Raw genomic sequence first — 21,626 nt, 5'->3', positions numbered from 1 at the left:
CCTCTCTTATTTCCTCTGCCTTGACCTCTTCCTCTTCCAAAGAACATCTGGGTCTTAAAGGCATGCTCTAGAGATGAGTTTTCATTTCTACTCAATCTCTGCTCATGTGTCATCAGTGATGCATGTAGTTCATCAACTGAGAAGTTTGTGAGATCCTTTGTCTCTTCTATGGTGGTGACAATCACATTGAACCTTGAGGGTAGGATCCTCAATAGTTTCTCCACAATCCTCCTTTCTTCAAGAATCTCTCCGTGAGACCTTATCTGCGTGACCAGACCAATCACATGTGTGAAGAATGAGTCAATATTATCTGACTCCTTCATGCAGAGAGTCTCAAAATCTCTCCTCAATGACTGTAGTTTTGCTGTTTTCACTTTCTCCATGCGTTGATAGGCTATCTTGAGAGTTTGCCATGCTTCTTTGGATCTCTTGGCTGCTGCTATCCTTGGAAACACACTCTCATGCACTGCTTGATACAAAAAGTAGAGGGCTTTAGAATCCTTCTTCTTATTTCTCTTCAACAGTTCTTTCTCTACCTAAGTCAAATTATTAAACTCATCTTCATCTGCTGGTTCTTCAAAACCATCCTCAACAAATTCCCATAAGTCTTGGGAAGCAAGCAAAGCTCTCATAGTTATTGCCCAATAGTCATAGTTTTTCCCATTAAATTGTGGGAGCTGAGTATTACAGATACCCATGCTAGTGCTGGCTCCAGCCATTCTTGCACTCTTAACTATGCTTCAAAATACTTGATTGTGTATTTAAAATAACTGACTGTCCTCAATAGTAACACAAAAAACTAACTTGAGAAATACCTTGGATTCTTTCTTGACTGAGTCTTCACTCTGCTGGAGAAGCTACTGCAACAAGAAATCATTCCTTCAGCTTCTTTGACACCTTCAAAGAGCCTGGACAAGCTCTGATACCATGTTGGGAATTTCTGATAATTCCAGAACAAAAACGAACAGAGAATAATGCTCTGTTTTTTTTTTTAACACAGAAAAAAACAAAAAAAATGTTTTGGGAAGACAGAGTTTCACACACACAAAAGACTTGTATTCATTAACAAGACTAATTGTTACAAAAGATTCTAGGCCAAGCAGATTCGTCAAAGCACAAAGCTTGGTTCATGATTTATTTTCTGCCACCAACACTAGATGCAGAGCATTTCAATGTGCTTTTGGTGAAAGGGCAAAAAGGCAATGCATCATGGCCTCCATAAAGATTTTGAGTTTCAGAAAACAAAACAAGATGAGAGTGTTGAAGTTTTGAAAATGAAATCAGGGCAAGTGTGACAGTGACTACGCGTCCCTCAAAATCATGCAAATACAGTGTCAACAAATAGAGAAAGGAAAGGGCGTGGAGTAGACAACATCTGGTTGAAGTGGCTACCTGACGATCCAATGTCGAACCTAGGGAAAGAGAGATTACAGCAAGACTGCTTCAGAGGCAGTTCTAAACTTCATTCTGTCTCTCCTGGAAAAATATAGCATGGAGATGTCTGCGGTGGCATACAAGGACTAGAGATTTGACGGACAAGGATTGCTTGCAGATCTCCTCAAGAGGTAATCTTAAATATTACTGACAGAAATCTAAGCCTGATCTATGTTTTTATGATCATCAATTCGAGGTTTGATTAACGACTTGACAGGGGTATGGCAATGGTGGATTCATCAATGCCCCAAGGAGAATTACCACCATTCCGTAAAAGCGGTGCGGTCGCTGTTTAATGGCGGATTCCGGCAAAGGACTGGCGCTGCAGTTGAAAGTAATATTTCAACAATATTGCTGGACGCCGAGTTCACACCAAAAGTTTCAGATTTCGGTTTGTCCAAACTTTGTGGGAAAGGAGACGACCATATATCAATGACAGCCGGGAGAGGCATGCCCGGTTATGTTGCCCCAGAGTTGTGTCACAGTGACGTGGGTCCTATTACAGATAAATCAGACGTATATAGTTTCAGAATACTCTTGCTAGAGATTGTTGGGGGCAGAAAGAATCTTGATGTGTAGTTGAGCCGTTCTAGTCAATGGTACTTTCCCAACTCAGTTTCCAAACTGCTGGAGAGTGGGGAGTTAGGGACACGACTGAGAGAAGGAAGAGGAGAAATTGAAACAGAATACGAGGGGAAGATGATTAGCATTATGACCAAAGTTGGGCTTTGGTGCATACAATACAACTCCACATATCGGCCTTGTATGGCCAGTGTTGTTCAGATGTTAGAAGGCAATGAAGACGACGTGGTCAATCCTCCTTTGCGCTTTGATATATTCTCCGTTGCAACTGAAATGCCCGCAACCCCTGAAATACCACTATTGTCCAGGACTGAAGAATCTTAATCAATTGATATGTAGAGGAGGTTGGGTTATTCAAACAGCTGGGTCATCTCTACTATGCTATCTATGCGATATTCAGCGTCCGGGGATTGTGGTACTTTTTGTATGGCCATTTGTAGGCTTTGGTACCTGATTTTTCTATACTTTAATATCTCAATGTCGATGTAAATTATATCTTTTCAGATTGATCTCTGGTACGTTAATTTTAATGTCTACGGTATTTACACACTTTATTATCTCAGTATTGATGTAATTTATATCTTTTCAGATTGATCTCTGGTACGTCAATTTTAATGTCTACAATATTTACACCCTTTATTATAGCCTTTGAATTACACACTCAATGATCACCTTTGAATATTAATCAAATTGGAATATATATTGACGGGAAAAGATCTTTTGTGCAATGCAAAATAAATTAAGTTGGTAATGGAAAGAAGAGTTTGGGAGAATGTGATGTGCAGCATGAAGAAGTCTTTTTTACAATACAATATATCAATGAAACTTATTTTGTGTGATGAGATGTATTTTGTGTGCTATTTGTGTAATGTATTTTAAATATATTTCAGACTCAAACCCCTAGGCTAGAAATGATGTTTCAAAAATAAGGTTTGAATCTAAAACTCTAGAATTCTCCCTCTCTGAGATTTATTTTATTGAAAACCCTAGAGTGACAACCATGTTTTCATGCACTTGTACTTTATACTTTGCTTGGTTGTAATTTCTATTAAAGAATTTCATGTAACTAACTATTTTACTTAATGATGCCTCCTTGGAAATCATGAGCAGCATGGTGAATAAAGGTTATGATCACTTGGTAATCAAGTTGGATCCTTGGTCACTAAGATAATAAATTCGTTCCTCCTCGTTGTGGCTGTGCTTTCGAAGATAAGGTGAAGACTTTCTCATAATGCGGCCAAAAAACCATTGTAGCCTCCCAAGACTTTTCATAGGAATGGTCTATAATGCGACTTTTTGGAAATGGATTTGACGTTGCCACGGATGATGGTCATTCATACATAGCGTGGTAAAGATTAAAGACTCTGCACCTGTGGCGCCTTTTGGAAAAGGACCCTTTCCGACTGATGTGATGGGTTGGTCGACTACTCCGTCTCTCTAACAGCGTTGGTCTCCGTCCCGTTGACTGCCGTTCTTTTCTTTTACATTTAGTAATAGAAAGCACAGGTTGGTTGTCTTGATCCGTGTGACAGGAGATGAGGGTTGGACGGTAGAGATCTGTGGGCACACAATTGAAATTAATACCGTAAAGAAAGGAAAAATGGAAAAAAAAGACACTTAATATAATATAATATAAAATATTTTAAATGTGAAATTTAAAATAAGATGATATTTCTAATTATATATTATATTTATTTTATTAGACAAATTTAGTCCAGGGAAAAGGAAAAAGTTACGAGGTTAAATAAATAATAAAATAATAATTATATTAAAAAGATAAAATAAATACAATTTATTTAAAATAAAAATATATAAATTAATTTCAAAGTAAATTTAAATTTATATGAAAATTAATTGAGTTTAATTAAACTATTTTGAAATTATATTAATAAAATTGTTAAAATATATTATCATATTTCAAAACATATAAAAGATTTGATTAAAATCATATTAAAAGAAAAATAACAAAACAAAAAACATCAAGATGAAGTTGGACTAACAAAATCACAAAAAACGTTTAGATGAAGTTGCACCAACAAAATATTAATGAGAAAGGCACAAGTTGCACCAACAAAATATTAATAATTAGGAAGCCACAAACTTGAAATCTTTAATACTCAAAGTAGTCTAATGAGGCCACAATTTTGCTCGAAAAATAATGGAAAATTTGGCAACATTTTGATTAAAATCTGACGAAATTTTGGGAAATATGTGTTACAACACTCAAGCTTCAGGATTTTGGGTACCCCACGGGTTTTTGATTGTGATGAATCTATTTCCACCATAAAAAAAAATTTAAGCAATCCTATGGTTGGATTTGTTCAAAGAAAAAATGGTACGAAAAATTGCTTTCCAAGCAAAATCGTGATTTAGTTTCTGGATAGTAAATGCGTTATTCAAGATAGAATCAATCAAGGGACTAAAAAATCCCCTTTGATCATTTAATCAATGGATAAGACCAAGTTGTATATTTGATTGGATTGTCATGAATTAAACAGATGAGATTAGAAACAAATGGGATATTGTCATACTCATCTTTGTAGAGCTAATCTTCTTTCCTCCAACTGAATGTCTCAAGAAATAATGTCCTGATTCCTAGCACATTGTTCATTGGAAAGTGAATTTTGCAAAATAAAATTGAGCAGAGAATGAGAAATGTTAGTTTGATCACATACCCAAAAGGCAAGGTTAGGTTGTTTTGGAGACGAAATTGTCATGGAACTAATGAAATTTTGAAAGATTGAGGGAATGAATCGTTCCTCAATATGGTCACCAAAAAAGATGTTGATGTTATTATACGATTAATAAATCCTAACAAATCAACTTCCTCGAATCTCATTCTCACAATGATATGATGAGACACGCTAGCTCAGATATGAAGGGGTGTGGGATTATTTAATGTATTGTATAATTTTATTGGATTTTTAACAAGTGTAGAAAAATGGAGAAGTAATTAAAATAATTGTATATACATTAGTACAGTAGATACAATTGAAATAAATAAATCTACAACATATAAACATAAAATTCAAAATGAAAGATTAGACAGAAGAAATGAACTAATCAGAGCCTAGGCTTGAAGCCCAAGGTTATATAGAGCATAAGTTGTTATAATTACAAACAAGGCAGTAAGATAATCAAGATTGGGGCGAGAGCCTTGTATCCTGTAGAGCATAAGCTACTAAAATTAAATAAGCAAATGTTGAGAAAAAGTATAAAAAAATTCAAACATAGAGAGGTATATAAATAGGTATTTGATGAATCAAAGACCGATTTTTATTAAAATGAGACGAAGTACAACCAAAATCCTAAATTCAAGCCTCTGCGAAGATTTTTGACTAGCCCAATTATAGAATATTGCAATGTAAAGCTATCATATACAATAATTCGAGCAAGAAACAAGAGTAGTAGCAAAATGAAATCCTTCAAGCGAGTAAGATGTGGGCAACTTGCTTTTCTAAAAATAAGTAGTTGTTAGCACTAGCAGTAGCTTAGCCTGGCCTTCAAACAATAATTAAAATAATCACGAAGACGCAATATACCTAAATAATAATTAGTAATTTCAATGGAGTCACCTAGTTTGTTACCCCTTGATGATATAGAGTTGTTGTCACCATCAGGTTAGCATCATACTTTGTGAGAAACTAGAAAAATCAGCGGAATGATAAGAACCAGAAGTTATAACATACCTCTCCCTCAACGATTCTCCTTCTACCTTCATAGATTTCTCCTCTTTTTAAGAAGGCTTCAAGCAGTTTTAGTAGTTTTTCTTTAGGCTTAAAGATTGAATTAGTTGGATCTTTAATCAAATATGATTAGATAAATAAGAGGAGAAACTTGTAAAGGTTGTTAAAATAATTAAATTAAGACTAGACTCTGATAGATGGGACCCTCTTTAATCCATTCGATCAAGTTTCCTCTTTCTTTTATCATAAATAGTCATTATGTGTCATTTATCTATTGACATTTTTTCATTTCAAATCAAATTGTTGGTTGTAGCATATAACACAAATAAGAAATAACCATCATAAACGAACATGCATTGCATAAAATTCATCATTAAAGTAATCGCATATACTAAAAAAAAAATGAATCCTTGTACCTCCATGTTTCTTATTACTCCATAAAGAGTCATATCCAAGTGGTACCACAAAATACGAAGCATAATATGCACATAAATATAACCATTCTCCTCAAATTGATAAGTTGTCAAAATGACAAGTGCAATATCCAGTGATCAGTTTACATAAATAACTTCACCTCATAAACATATTAAAAAATTGCAAACGAAGTGAGGTAACCTATACTGTAGCATAAGTGATGTGCATAAAAAAAGAACCCTGATCATTTCCTATGCCCATGAGAAGGATATGATTTTGCTTGTTGCTTCAACTTTTGTGGATGTGAAGTGACTGAGTGAGATGATGCGTGAGAAGAACCAGAGGGTGAGGCTTATATGTTTTTTTCTTGTTCACATGCAACTGTCATGGGAATGACAGGGAATTTTGATGGTTAAGTAGCAGGAGCAACCATTATTACAGGCTACTTATAATTCTGATGTGCAAAAGGAGTATGATGAGTAGCAGGGGTAGATGGTAGGGGTGTTGCAGGAGGAGTGTGAGCTATTCATGAGGTAGCTTATCGTAAGTGTGATATGTGGGAGTGGTGAAGGGGGTTATGGTGAAACAACATGCCAACCATGTATAGATTTCACAGGTTGTGCAGAAATTGTTCGTCCCCAACCACCATTGTTTGGTCAATAAGAGGGGCAGAGACATGTGGGGGAACAAGAAAGCCTATAAAAGGTTTTTGTAGCAAAGGAGGTTGTTGTGTTTCTGACTATATCATAGACTGAGGTTCCATCTGACCCAACAAATTAATGACACCATTGTTATGAAAATTTCTTAGTTCCTGGGGATCTACATCAAAGTGGATAAAGACCCTTGGTCTCCTATCTCTTCTTAAACCAAAAGGGCGATCTCTATTTCTGGTCCCTCTGCCCCTACCTCTCCCTCTATTCCTATTGAAAAAGTCATTCTGCAGAAATGAATGACTAATTCCACAAAAGTAATTAATGATTCAATGCCATTTGTTATTTCAAGAACGAAACACTAAGCTTGAAGGAAAAATACAGGGAAAAAGTAATCAAATAGGGCAAGGAAAAAATTCGTATGCAGAAAGATCAATACAGGTAATAGCATGAACTTTTAAACAAAGTTGATGGTTAATTCAAAGCAGATGCCTTTTTTCTTTTTACAAAACAAACAAATGCCAACATATATATGGAGTCATGAGTCTTCGTAATACAAAATAGTAGTAAGAGAAACAACGTGAAGGGTCCATCCATTTTTTATTTTACGATTTTTAGAACAAACCTATAATGGAGGAGATGAAAACAAAGTGAGACATCATAATCGAAAGATCCCGATAAAAAAATTATACAATTTTCAACATAGGCTTGAATTAAGAACCCTAATGTAATGGTCCATTACGATTTGACATTAAAATGCTTACAAGTTGCCTCGTAGGAAATCGTAATACGATAGGGGCTAAAATAGACTCAAAGAATGTTTAATGCAACCGCACCATAATGGCTCAAGAAACATATAAACCCTCAGAGTGGCGGGTTCGTTTATTCAGTTGGACTGTGCATTCAAATTTTCCAATGATCGGACCAAACAAAAATATGAGCAGATCCCTGTGCATGGCCTTCACATGGGTTTTGTGCTCAAGATTCTGAGGCTTGAGAGCTCCCGCATGCGGTTAATTAGAGTAAACAAAGAATAATACACTCAAGGAGGAATAATAACAATAAACCCATTTTTAACCATAAACACAAAGCGTAACGAGACATAATATAAGATGTGTTGTCAGTTCTCGAAGCCTCATAGATTCAAACCCAACACTGCTTCTCTCCGTGAGGTTCAAAAGTACTAGAAGAGTACCGATCTGTTGATAAGGAAGTTTCCATTCCAATGCTTGGTGAGGGAGATCACCCGAGATTTCAAGGTAGATTTGAGGTTCTTGTCATCAGTTGTGGCAGCCATGCAAGAAGCGATGGAGGCATATTGGGTCGGGATATTTGAGGTCACCAACCTGTGTGCCATCCACGTGAAAGAGGGTGACCATCATGCCTAAAGACATCTAGCTCGCTTGATGTATCCACAGAGAGAGGGCATAAATAATAATCGATCTCAGTTTTGTGGTCAATACAAAAATGTGTTTTCACACCACCATATTTTTCTCTATCAAATTTGTTGCACTCTCTTGCCCTCTTCAGTCCTTATTATATATATATATATATATATATATATATATATATAGATATATATATATATATATATCTATTCATTTTTTTTGTTTGTTTAATTAGACTAATTGTAGGTCAGGGTTAGTTTATTGATTTATTCACTATTGGGATGTTATTATCATGATTTCTGAAGTTTGGTTGACCTTGGAGGCCTCTTGGAATAGTTTGATTCCCCAAAATCCCATTTTAAAATGTTAAAATACATTAGATAATATAATATTAGTAAATTAATACGAAAGAAAAATCAACATTCATTGCATTAGTTAAAAACCAATTTTAATAATTGAAAAATGAAAATTAATTATAATAATAAATGAATTAGATAATATTTATTTTAACTTAAATAATTTAATATTGATTTACAAGTTTTTTGGTTGTATATCTTCGAATTACTAGCTTTTTTTGTTTATTCTTTCATAAGTCATTATTTAAATGGAAAGGGTTGTGCAAGCACTATCTCTATAAATTGCGCAGTCACTACCACCAAGGGTTGTACAGTCACTATCATCAAGCGTTGCACAATTACTACCATTAGGCACTGTGCATTCACTATATCTATCAATTGTGTTGTAACACCCCAGGCTCCATGAAGGAATCACTGTGGTTATTAAATTCAGTTTTATATTTTCTGCATTAATTTCTTTTATATTATGACAATGACTGAGGCTAGAAAGCCAGAGTACAATTTGTTACCTAATTTATGATTAATTAGGAATCCTGACATGTTAATAAAAATAGATTGTTTACTATAATTAAAAGAAATAGTTATCAAGAAACAGTTACACCCCTGCCCTGGAAAGGGAATATAGAGGGGAAAAGAAGGAAAGCGGGGGCTATCCTAGAGCTGGGGGAAAAGAAACCAGTGGGAAGTCGCTCAACTATAGTAAAACAGAGTGCAGGACTTGAGGCTGGACAGTGAAGTCCTTAGGCCCAAGGCACCAACTGTAGTTGGATAAAATCCAGGTGAAATAGAGAAAGTGCTCGGGGGAGAGCCTGGACGTGATCGCCAGGCTCATGGCTGGGAGGAGAGACTTTCCAGATAGATCTGGATTTACATATTGACAATTAAGATCAGATAAGTATCATAGATTTCTTTTGAAGAAAATCTGATATTAGTTTAAAGAAAGTTATTTGCTTATAAGACTAGAGCCAAATAGAATATTTATGCAATAACACACAGTAGTATAGTAAGGCTCAACCTTGAATGAATAAAAAATACAGGCTTACTGCATGATAATTCTATCAACATAATGCATAGGTAGCAATATTGAACAGTCACCCATAAGGGAGTTATGCTTGAATTATTTTTCTTTTCCCACAGGTGATATACTGTAATAAGGTATTTTCTTTGACGAATAGGTAATATACTGTAATAACCAATTTCTTTAACGAATAGAAGATATATTGTGAAAAGCAACTATGGTCGAGTTATGAAAACATGCGACTGCATTATTAGAATCTGATAGAATCATTCATAACATAAGTATGACATTTCTAAAATCTAGTGGAGTAACCCTCTATGATGGAGTCGAAGTATAGTTATAAATTGATAACAGAGGATCTATTAAAAACCAAAAAGCGGAATCTCCTATCTCGGCAAAGACCGAGAATCATCATTCCATTTCAAACAACAAGGAAAACGAATAAACAATAAAGAGGAGACAAATCTTTAACCAACAGCTAACTAATTACATCAGAGAAGAACAACAAGAAGCAAATTAGCATTCTCGATAGGACAACATCATAATCGTTACCACAATCATCAAACATCTTCCACCATAATGGAACCAAGACCGACATAATGGAACTGTAAATAATTGCATATAGGATTAAAACAAAAATGGTTTCACAAAAATTAAATACTGAGGGTGTAAGTTGAAGAAAGAGACGAAAGGCCTCAAGTTATCAAATCCCTCTAATTGCCGGTCTTCCAAGGGTCCTTAAATACAAATAACTTATAATTACAGTCGTGGACTCATGAGTCTCAAAAGACAAACCCTGAATCTTATCTTCAAAATACACAGATTTCCTGAGGACGATAATCTAAGCCTCGCTTATAACCTTTTGAATTAAAGACATGAAGACAATAAAAATAGGCTAAGCCTTTCGTTAGAGCAAAAATTGCTTCAGACAACCAAAATCGAAAGACGGCCAACTTAGAGAGCTCGTTCAGATAGGACCCAACCTGTGACAATCGCAAAATAAATAAGTTTGCGGGGATCCTGGAGACGTGAGCTTAGAACACAAAGGTACCTTGACAACAACATAGTTACTTGCATAAACATCACGGTAATTCTCAGAACCTGCGAGAAGGGGTTTGTAATGCTTTTAAACTATAACAAGAATAAATATGAGAAATTCCTCCTTACCTGGGTTTGGAGAATTCCTCCCATGAGTCGCCAACCTGCAGTACACAGAACCCTTCACCAGGTTAGACACCGTATGACAATGGAAAACAGTAAGTGGGAAAGACCTTCAGGAAGAAACTTACCTCCATTAAATCAGTGTTGAAAAACACCATCCCTCGCTGAAATTGAGAGACCTTGTGTTGATTCTGGCCAGCAGAAACCATTCATTAACCCTATGAATCGAAAGGTTTTCAATTACATTCATTAAAAATCAAAGAGCGATAAGAACTGAGAACGAGGCACTGGTTACCTCCCCACAGATGCTAAACAGATGAAGCCATGAACCATGGACAAAGGACGCAGGATCAACTGAGAAACTAAGGGCCACAGTCGTAACAAAGCAACCAACACTCTCACCCACGAGACGCAAATGAGCTCATGTTCGATTGGAGACGGTGAGTTGGGCAATGGGAAAAGCCCTAAACCCTTCCCACCATCGGATTGTTTCAACCAAATCAACGGACGAGGAATACACCAGGTGTCGCAGTGATACCCAACGGAAGGATGGACGCATGCGCTAGAATAGTCCCGATGCAAGCCGCGTGGTTGAACGGACATAAGGTATGCAACCCAAGGCCGAGTGACGGGCGGGAGGCCATGTGAAACATTAAGGCATGGCAGAGAAGCATGTTGCAGCATTTAACACAATTCATAAATCAATTATCTTACCATAAAAATCCACGCCTGCCTTCGTGGCTTTAGGACCTTGTGGTATAAGGCTTAGGTGTAATATTTAAAGTTTTAAATATGTTTTGTTTTAAGCTGTTAGTTGTTACAAGTGCAATGTTTGTTTCTAAAGACTGCACAAGCATTATCATCAATAACCACTCAAGCACTGAATTCTAGAGGTAGACATTGACTGCTAGGCTTGCTAGGAAGGAGTGTGTTATGTTGCAAGCTAGGCATGTGAAAGCAAGTGACTTTGACACTTAGAATCTTATAGGAATACTTGAGCACTTAGACAACGTGACCAATCATGAAGTGACTATGAACAACTTAGAATGATAGATCGCAAGATCCCGAGGCTCCAAAATTTGGTTGTAGGTAAGATTTTGGAGGGTGTTTGTTGCAACGACAAAAGTAGAAGGAGAAATTTTGGTTTCTATCTGAAATAATTGAATGATGTAAGCATCACTGATGGGGGCTTATCCATTCTTTATGAGTGATACACTCATTTGTCTCATGCAAAGAAAAACATGTGCTTCTTCTTACGAGTTTCTTCGTGAGAGAGCTCATGCACACTAAGTTGCCTTCTAATACATGCACATAGGTAATCACTAATAAAAGATATCCTCATTCTCAGTTAACGTGCCATGCAATGGAGTTAGTCCTCATTTAACTGGTCATGCACAAGTGAAGAACTCATGCATGCATACTAAGCCTTAGTTAACTAATCAACAACATTAGTCCTAATAATAAATATTACAATATTATTAATAATAGCAAATATTAGTATCATTATTAATATTAATAATACTTATTAAGAATGAATATTAATAACTAATATTAATTACTAAGCAACTATATTATTTTTTTTTCCGAAGAAAAAAGCCGAACTTTTCTATTAGTAAAATAAAAAAGTTACAATCAGATGAGTGAACATTCAGCAGATATCTGCTTGAGGCAGAGAGATAACAATCCTCCTCTGTGATGCCATCAAACATGTCTTTGCAAAAAACTAAAAGTTCTCCTGAACTCGGCCTGAACAACCATACCAAAATATAGTCAAAACTGTCTCAGTGTATCTGGGTCTCCTTTTTTAAAGGAAAACAACCCTTTGAGTATGTATAATAACAAAGATGTCTCTCGTGTTTTTTCATATTGAAAAGAGATGAAACAGGAAAAGAAAAAGAAAGACACAAACTTTCATGTGCTGCCAGTACCAAAAATAAGTCCATTTGTTCCTGGAGCACTTACAGCCATATACAAAAAAGTATTTATGAGTAAGGGGGAAGATCCGACACACGGATCTGGTCCTGGAACTGCTCGGTTATCCTCCACGAACCCACAACCTGTTGTAAACCTGCTTTAGAATACCTGTCTGCCTCTTCATTTTTATCCCTGTAAATATGTTCAATGGAGAAAACATTAAAAGAAGACTTTAGATTTTGAATTTCTTCTAACAGTGGCATCAACATATAATTCCGGCATCTATATTTCCCATTGACCCAGTTTACAACATTTAAAGAGTCTCCAAAAATCTGAACTGTGAGGATATTTCTATGAATGAGCCAGCAAAGGAGAAATTTTAAGGCTGATAGTTCTGCAAAATTGTTTGTGCCCATCCCAAGACCCACTGAAGCTTTTAGCGAGTGTGAGGGGTTAAGATGAATAATAATTCCGGCTCCAGTGGAGTTGTTTTGGGCTGCCCCATCAAAGAAAGCCCAAGGGATGCCTTCTCTAATATGGATTTCCTTCCGCTGGTTCATGGATGAAGGACCTTCCGGCTCAGGAATGCTGGCAAGAATGGATGAACTTTGTATTGCAATTGCTTCCGCTGGAGTGGCTTTTTCTTTAAAGATGCTTCGATTCCGGGCAATCCAAATGCCCCAGCAAAGTATAGGGGGGAGGTTCCTCAGGTTCTTCTCAGTGTAGTGGAACCACCAATATTCCCAAGCAGAAGAGAGATCTTCCCCTTCCCATCTTACGTTAATGTTCAAAAGTTTTTTTGTTTCATCCCAGACTTGTCTTGTAAAGGAGCAGGTCAAAAATAAGTGAGGGATGGATTCAGAGGCTGCAAAACATAAAGGGCATCTACTCGGTCCCTGCTTGAAGCGAGCTTGAAGAATTTCCCAAGAAGGAATCTTGTTTTTTAAGGCACACCAGAGAAAGATTCTGGCTTTTTTGGGGCACTTCAGTTTAAACAAAAGCTTTGCCCACCAAGCAGGAGGATCCCATCCCTTTCTCTTCATCAGGAAGTTATAACCAGCCTTTGGGGAGTAGTGACCTGTCTCAGCATGAGCCCAAACCAGGGAGTCTGGTTTATCCTTTAATCTGACATTTGATCGTTTGAGTTCCTGAATGAAACCCCGCCACTCGATTCTCCAAATGGGATCAATGCCCAGATCCTCTTCTGATTTCCATGCCTGTCCCCAGATGGAAGATAGCTCCATGTTTGCTATCTGATTTAAACTTTGGATTCCTTTTGCATCTAGATGAGCGAGAAGACCAGGAGATAAGGCAAAAAGGTCGTTGCACCCTACCCACGGATCCTTGCCAATCCGCAGATTTTCTCCATTCCCCACCTGCCATGCTAAACCTTGTTCAATTATTTTAAAAGCCTCTGTAGTGGCCTTCCAAATAACAGAGCAGTTTCTACCTTTTTTGTTTGGACTCCTAATCCAGTCCTCAAGCGGGACTGGATCAATATATTTTCTTTTGACAACTCTAGTCCAAAGGTTCTCCGCATTTATAATTCGCCATCCTGATTTTGCTGCCAAAGATTGACTGAAATCAACGAGATGCTTAATTCCCCAACCTCCCCACTCCTTTGGTCTAGCAATCTTATCCCAAGCTACCCAGGGAAGCACTGAGTCTTCCTTAGATCCAGACCACAGAAATCTGCTACATATCTGCTTGATTTTATGAAGGATCCCTTTGGGAATCCAAGTCAGAGCAGCCCAAAAAACCGGGATGGCCTGAAGAACAGAATTTACCAGAGTCAGTCTTCCAGCCCTTGATAACCACTTGAAGCTCCAATGGGATATCCTTTGTTCAATTTTTGCCACCAACCAATTCCAATCCTGCTTTCGGTATGAAGACGGTTTTAGCCAAAACCCAAGATACTTGAAAGGCCGTTCCATATTGCAGATTTCAAAAGGCAAGTAGGATGTGATCATGATTTCCTCTTGCCTGATGAAGCCTTCCATGATAAAATGAGACTTCCTGGGATTGATTTGAAGCCCTGTAGCTTTCAAAAACAGATCAAGAATGTCTTTAAGCTCTTTTATTTCATTTATATTCCCATTTGTGAATAATAGAATATCATCAACAAATAGGAGATGAGTTATGAAAAGATTTACAGCAACTTCCAAACCTGTGATCAAACCTGATCTCTTGGCTTTTGAAATCAATCTACTGAGTCCTTCAGCAGCCAGGAGGAAGAGTAAAGGAGAAAGAGGGCATCCTTGTCTCAAACCTCGTTGGCTTTTGAAAAATTGGGAGGCAGCCCCATTTATCAAAACAACAAAACTTACATTTGAAATGCACCCCATGATCCAATTTATAAACTCCACCTTAAAACCAAGATGAGTCAATAAAAGTCTGAGATACGACCAGCTGATCCTGTCATAGGCTTTGGAAAGATCAATTTTTAGCACCGCCCCTTTCTTCTTTGCTTGTCTGATACTGTGGATGGTTTCCTGGGCCACCCCTATGGCTTCATGAATTTGCCGACCGTCCAGGAAACCAAATTGCTCGTTGGAAATACATACAGATAGAATAGGCTTCAGGCGGACCACAATAATTTTTGCTATAATCTTGTATATAGTATTGCAAAGAGAAATAGGTCTGAAATCTTCAAAAGATTCCGGGTCCTCATTTTTCGGGATGAGGGCAATGAAAGTTGAATTAAAAGGGCCATAAATTTCTCCTTTCTTCCTTGACTCCTCCACAACTTCTATAAGCTCTTCACCAATAAATTCAAAGAAGTGAGAAAACATCTCTATGGTCCAGCCATCTGGTCCCGGGCTTTTGTCTTTTGGCATTGATTTTATAATACATTCTACTTCCTCCTTAGTCACTTCCCTGAAGAGATTTTCAGCTTCCTCCTCCTCCACGAAACGAGGGAAAGCTTGGGCAGTCCTGATAATTTCAGCTAATGAGATCCCCCCAGGGTCAGCAAAAAGGGATTGGAAGTGGTTCTTTCCCAGGGTAGATACAGCCTCAAAAGTAGAATGCTCCCTTCCTTCAGAGTCCTTCAACTTCCATATAGTATTTGCATTTTTCCGGCCCTTTGCATAATTATGAAAGAATTTTGTATTTTCATCCCCCGCTTTCAACCAAATAGCCCTACTTTTCAACCTCCACTCCTCTTCTCTGTCCAGTAGAATCTTAGCTCTACTCTTTTCTAAAAACAGAATTCTTTCTTTCGACTCCTGAGATACATAAGCATCAGCTTCAGGATCTTCTAACACACTTAGGGCCTCGTCAATTTTGACCAGCTCCTCGATTTGTTTTCACCTTCTGGCTGAAGCCCATTCAATGGTTGCTCTCTTCAGCCTTTTTAGATTCTCCATAAAGTGAGCTCCTTTGTTTTCCGGAGGATCAGGGCCCGGATGCCTCCATGTATTCCTGAACAGCTGAAGAAAAGACTCCTCCTGAAGCCAAGTGGCATTGAATTTGAATGGTGAAGCCGGCTTTGGAGGGGATTTTGAGAATTCAAGGAATATGGGAAAATGGTCCGAATTTCCCCCTTCACCCACCCATTGTCGGAACAGAGGAATATATGAAGCCAACGATTCATTTATGAGAAAACGATCCAATCTCTTTGCAATTCTCTCCTCCCCCGTTCTTCTGTTTCTCCAAGTCGGTTTAGCCTTTATGATATTTACATCAATCAGATTATGAGTCTGAAGAGCTTTTAAGAAAAAATCTGACAGAGGGTCTTCCCTCGCAGAGGGCCCCCAAGCTTCAGCGATCCCCAAAGAGAAATTTAAATCTCCCCCTATAATCAGTTTTTTGTTTTTTAACAGCTCTTTTGAGAGAAAGTCATTCCAAAAAGAGACCCTACCCTGACAGGGTCCATACACATTGATAAACAAAAAAGGCTGATCAAATTCAGAAGAAAGAAACTCCATACCTAGAGCATGGGGCAGACCCCAGAAATTTAAAACCTTATATCTTCCTTCCTTAAAACCAATAGCAAGACCGCCAGAGTGACCAGAAGCATCCAGGGCTGTGAATACCCAACCCGGAAAGAAAGTGCGGAGGCTGGATTCGACTTCAGCACTTTTGCCCAGAGTTTCCTGTAGGAAGACTATATCCGGGTTATGACGGGAGATTAAATCCTTCAGAGCTAGTTTTTTGGGTGTACTAGCTAAACCCCTACAGTTCCATGAAAGATAGATCATTTGATAACCGTCTCAGGGGTTTTAGCTGCTCTAAGCGCCCCAGGGATCGACATTTGTTTACCATCTGCCACATCAAATTTTGCCTTAACTTGGGCTTTAGATAAAAGAGATTTCCGCCCTCTACCTTTATTTAAGAGACCCTTAGACGACTCAGTACTAAGACCACCCACTGTTTCCGGGACATCAAGAGAACAAGCAGGTCTCTTATTGTGAGATCTGAGGTTATAGTGTCGAACAGGAGACGAACTACCCATATCCTGACTCAACTTAGGGATATCCTCACAGTTCAGATTTAAAGAAGGAATAGCTTCTGAAAGTGAATCAATGTTTTGCAGAGTATCATCAAGATTTGATGACATAGGGAAATCCGAAGATATGCCACCGATAAATGATTCAGAATTTAAAGAGAAATTGAGTGGAGAAGACTGCATACCGGTTGGAACGTCCTTAGGGGGGGCGGCCGAAGCGTCCAAGGGATTTTTATTGAGGGACTGGTCATCATCATCACGAATCGGAATCCCTTCCTCCCGCAGCACGCCCTCTTCCGACTGGGGAACATGTTCTTCTTTCTGATGTTCTGCTTCTGTGCTGTTCGCCTCCACCGGTTCCTCGGTTTTCCTCAGAAAACCCTCCCATTCCTCTTCTTTACTCTTCGTCTTCCTTCTTCTTTTTCCCAATGGGCAGTCCCTGGCCAAATGCCCGTACTCATGACAACGGTGGCATCTGAAGGGGAGGAGTTCATAGTCCAAGATCTGCTCATAAACATAATCCTTATACTGCAAAGTGACCGATTCTGCAAGTCCTTCCTTCGGATTGAGCCTTACAAGGATCCTCGCCACCGCTCTTTCAAAAGTATGAAGGAAGGATCTATCAGCATCCAGATAAGTGCCCAAATGGTTTCCAATAGACATAAAGACTGAATCCACCCATAGGAAAGGAGGCAAATTTGGAGCCCTAACCCATACGGGGATTTCGTCTACCTTCTCCTTTGAAGCATCGAACAGAGGGGACCATCTTTTAAAGAAGACAGGCCGATTCCCGAACGCCCAGTTTCTCTCTTCGACCCATTCCATTGCTTCCTTACTGTCGAATTTTACCATAAACCAACCCTTTACCAACGTGGCGGTCCTGAAAGAGTTTGCCGGGGTCTCCAGCCACTGGCTCTCTGCCCACTGCTTTAAGAATTTACCAGATACATACCTCCCTCTCGCTCTACCCACGAGGGTACATTCTGCCACTTCCAAAGCATCCTCAACCTGGACGTCCATTCCTAGGACCAAGTTTGAGACCCGCTTCTTTTTCCACGATTTGGCTTTCTTCCTTTTTTCCCCTACCTTTTCTGATTCCGGCTCTGATTCTCTGCCTCCTAAGTCAGGATTTGAATTACCTGCGTCCCGTTGATGGCCGCTTCCATCTTCCGCATCTCTCTGAAACTTATTCCCGGAAGAGGTTTCGATCAATCCTTCCACCGGACTCCCCGCTTCTCCTGCTGCCGAAAAACCGCCTGCCTCCGCCTTTCCAGAATCAAGAGGGTTAGCAAGAACCCCCGGATTCGATGTCTTTTTGAAACCCGCTAAAGCCCCTTCCGCCCTTGAAAGACTCTGCAAGGATTCCTTTGAAAAAAGGGGTCTATTTATAGCCGGATGGCTATTCCTATCACCCAATTCTTTCCCAGTACACTGAACACCCCCCACAGACCTCCACACCCCTTTATTTTGGGAAAAATTGATAATATCCTCAAGACCACCCGACGAAACGAAAATTTTTGATGGGGAAGAGGACTTACTGTCTGGTGAGGCAATATTCTTGCCTTTTAGCGAGCCTGACCTTGCATGAGGGTTTGCTTCCTCCGAAACCCTGCCTCCATTTCCGAAGCCGCTTGAGAGCTCCAAACTCTCGTCCAGTAACCCTTTAGCAGTATTTGAGCGCCACAAACCTCCACCCGAGAACAAAGCGGACGCATGGCTGACAGAATGCCCAAAAAACTCGTCGATATTTTTCTCCGTGACCTCCTTTCCCCAGACGGAGAGAATATCTTCCGGAGCTGGGTCAAGTTCAACCGTTTCACTTTGATTAACCATGGTAAAACAGCCCCGTAAAAACCTGACACCGCCTCTCAACCGCTACCCGGTGAAAACCGCAGAAACCGCCTGTGCTTTGACCTCTCCGGAGGGAACAGAAAAGGAAATACCGCCTAACGGGTTCCACCACAAAGAAAAACTGCTAAGGACAAGTCCCACAACCGCAACCCGAAACCCGTTCTCCAGTATCAAAAGCCGTTTGCAGTCTTTTTCCCAGCTGGCACCTTCTCCGATTGTCCGCCTAGATCGCCCTCGGTGTATCCGCTAGCTACTACAACGCCCCGTACCGACGAGGCCTTCCCTGCGCCACCTGCATCACCTAGGCCTATGGCCTAGGGTTCACGGATCGAACCCTACTCCGTGCATCCTCCTCTCCAACATGGGCTGATATTTTAACAATATTTTGTTATTGTACAAAGTACACCCTGCAACTATATTATTTATATTATATTACTATTATTAATATTAATTATTAAGCACCAATATTATTAACTCAATTTTATTTTCCTAGATTATTAGTAATAATTCATCCATTTACCACAAAAACGAGGATACAATTTAGAGTGAAATTTGTACTTCTTGTTTTTTAAAATATTAAATAGTAATTTTAAATAACAAACTTTCTTTATTTATATGAAATATTAAACGAGGTGGTTAGACAAAACACTTTTGATGTAATTTTTACCAAAATATTTCACATTATTCATAATATGGATCACAAAAGCATACAAAATTATATTTAACTAATCAAACATAAAATAAATAAATAAATTTAAAAATATATAAAATATAATTTATTAATATAAAACTTAAAAAATAATTTATCAACATACAACTTTAAAATATTACTAAAATTTAATTAAAACATTAAAACAAATATATTATTAATAATAAAACATTCAACATTAAATCTTTTCAAAATTGATTAAATTAAATTAATATAGTCAAACATAAAAACATAACTCACTACAATAAAATAAAATAAGTTTATTAATAACTCTCATGAGCTCCATAGTGAAACGGGTCCTTGGGCAGTTCCTAAAACACCATGGATGGAAAGGTTCTGCCATCTCTGTGAAAATACGAACATCGAGGATGAAAATCACTTCCTCTTAGAGTGCCCCGTGTACAACCACATTAGATCTCAGTTTCAAAATATTTGTTGCAACACTGACCTTCCTAGCCTTTTACATTGTCAAAATTACAGTGAGCTCGGGAAGCTTCTCTCCAAGCTTTTTGAGCATAAGAATAAAATCTTAAATCAAACAAAATAATTGGTTTCTTTAAGTCCGATAGACCAAAGTTTGGTTTCAGTTGACTTAACACACACACACACACATATATATATATATTTCAATTTCTTATGTTTTATAAAAAATTGTGGATAAAATAGAAACAAAGAAAATTATATAAAAATTTGAAAAAAATAAAATAATATATAAAATAATTAATTATATATTAATATTTTTAATATATTTATATTTATTTTTATATTATTCAAAATATTGATTTTTATTTTTTAGTTTATTTATAAAAAAATAGATTAATTAAAAAAAATTATTAAATTAAAATAGAAAAAATAAAACTCACAAAACAAATATAACATATTAAATAATTAAATATTTTTAATATATTAAAATTATATATATATAAATTTTGAACTCTAAATATAATTAAAAAAACAATAATTTATTTTTATCATAATCTAATTATTTATAAATTATAATTCTGGTTTGGGTGATATTTATAAATATAATAATTAAAAATATCATCCTATTTTAAATTTGATATTTAAAATATAATAAAAAATATCATCTTACTTTAAATAATATTATATTAAGTATCATTTTTTCCTTTCTTTACTGCATTAATCTTTAAAATATACTAAATAATATAATTTTTTATTTAATATTTAAAATAAAATTATCATTATTTAAAATTATTATAGTTTTTATTCGAAATAAAAAAATATCTTTTACCAATTAAGTTTAATTCTTTAAAATACTGCCATATAATATAATATAATATTGAATTACATAATGTAATATATGCTGAATGTTATATAAATTTAATTTAATTTAATATTGAAGGTTAAATTTAAATATTTAAAAATAATATTAATAGTTATTTAATTTTTTTATTCAATTATAAATCTAATAAAATGTATATCTAATAATTTCTTTTTGGTGTTTGGAATTGATTTGCAAAGAGTCCCAACCGTGTTCAAATCTCTTGAGGCGTCACCGATACGTCTTAGTGTAGGAAGATACAAGCAATAAAAAAGCAAGTCCCATCGCCAACTCAAACCTCTAGAATTTTGGTGTTTGGAATCGATTTGCAAAATATCCCCCAGTGTTTTAGAGTCCTGAAATAAATTTAAAAAATGTGAATAGCAAGAGAGTTGATTCATATGAACGTTGGTGCATATTCCAATTGATTCTGATAACCAGTGCAGTTTTGGCAAACTCCATCCTCCTTCAAACGTTGAATTGGAGATACAAAAGTTGGAGAAATTGATTTGGGAAATCAAAAGACAATTACAGAGCTGTGAGTGTATTGATTTGACTTGAGTGAGGCACCTGGGCCTAAAAATTGACTTGAATGGGGCAGAGGGGTGAAGAACCCAGGCGGAAGTTTCTTCATAATCAGAAAATAATTGTAGTAAGTAAATCAAAATCACAATAATATTCAGAAAATTTCAACGTCAAATCCATTTCATTTCCAAAAAATCGCATTATAG

At 37.1% G+C, this 21,626-nt stretch overlaps 1 protein-coding gene and 1 long non-coding RNA gene across 2 annotated transcripts; both read right to left on the bottom strand.

Annotated features, from left to right (window-relative positions):
- Positions 1 to 10,158: 10,158 nt before the first annotated feature.
- On the bottom strand, positions 10,159 to 11,156 carry LOC149149283 (uncharacterized). The gene is made up of 3 exons (XR_016263808.1): positions 10,818 to 11,156; positions 10,696 to 10,730; positions 10,159 to 10,511 (listed from the first exon to the last, which is right to left on the bottom strand). It is a non-coding gene; the product is annotated as an uncharacterized LOC149149283 (long non-coding RNA).
- A 1,515-nt stretch (positions 11,157 to 12,671) lies between these two features.
- LOC149149282 (uncharacterized) lies at positions 12,672 to 18,768 on the bottom strand. The gene is made up of 5 exons (XM_089442439.1): positions 18,633 to 18,768; positions 16,814 to 18,513; positions 15,916 to 16,700; positions 12,859 to 15,771; positions 12,672 to 12,795 (listed from the first exon to the last, which is right to left on the bottom strand). Exons 1-5 carry the CDS (start codon positions 18,766 to 18,768, stop codon positions 12,672 to 12,674), a joined length of 5,658 nt encoding a protein of 1,885 aa, XP_089298565.1.
- Between the last annotated feature and the right edge of the window lie 2,858 nt (positions 18,769 to 21,626).

The sequence above is a fragment of the Pinus tabuliformis genome, chromosome 9 (assembly GCF_031772625.1).
Source record: "Pinus tabuliformis cultivar Carrire ecotype Pingquan chromosome 9, CPIR1, whole genome shotgun sequence".
In the NCBI taxonomy this organism is placed as follows: Eukaryota; Viridiplantae; Streptophyta; class Pinopsida; order Pinales; family Pinaceae; genus Pinus; species Pinus tabuliformis.
Note: the sequence above shows the minus strand (reverse complement) of the source record. Positions and strands in the feature narration are given on the sequence as shown.

Excerpts from the sequence above, each read along its gene's own strand:
- LOC149149282 (XM_089442439.1), bottom strand. The coding sequence starts at position 18,768 with ATGCGTCCGCTTTGTTCTCGGGTGGAGGTTTGTGGCGCTCAAATACTG. Across the intron at positions 16,701-16,813 it reads CAGCTAAAACCCCTGAGACG|GAAACTCTGGGCAAAAGTGC; the intron begins GTTATCAAATGA and ends GTCTTCCTACAG. Across the intron at positions 12,796-12,858 it reads AATTATATGTTGATGCCACT|GGATAAAAATGAAGAGGCAG; the intron begins GTTAGAAGAAAT and ends ACATATTTACAG.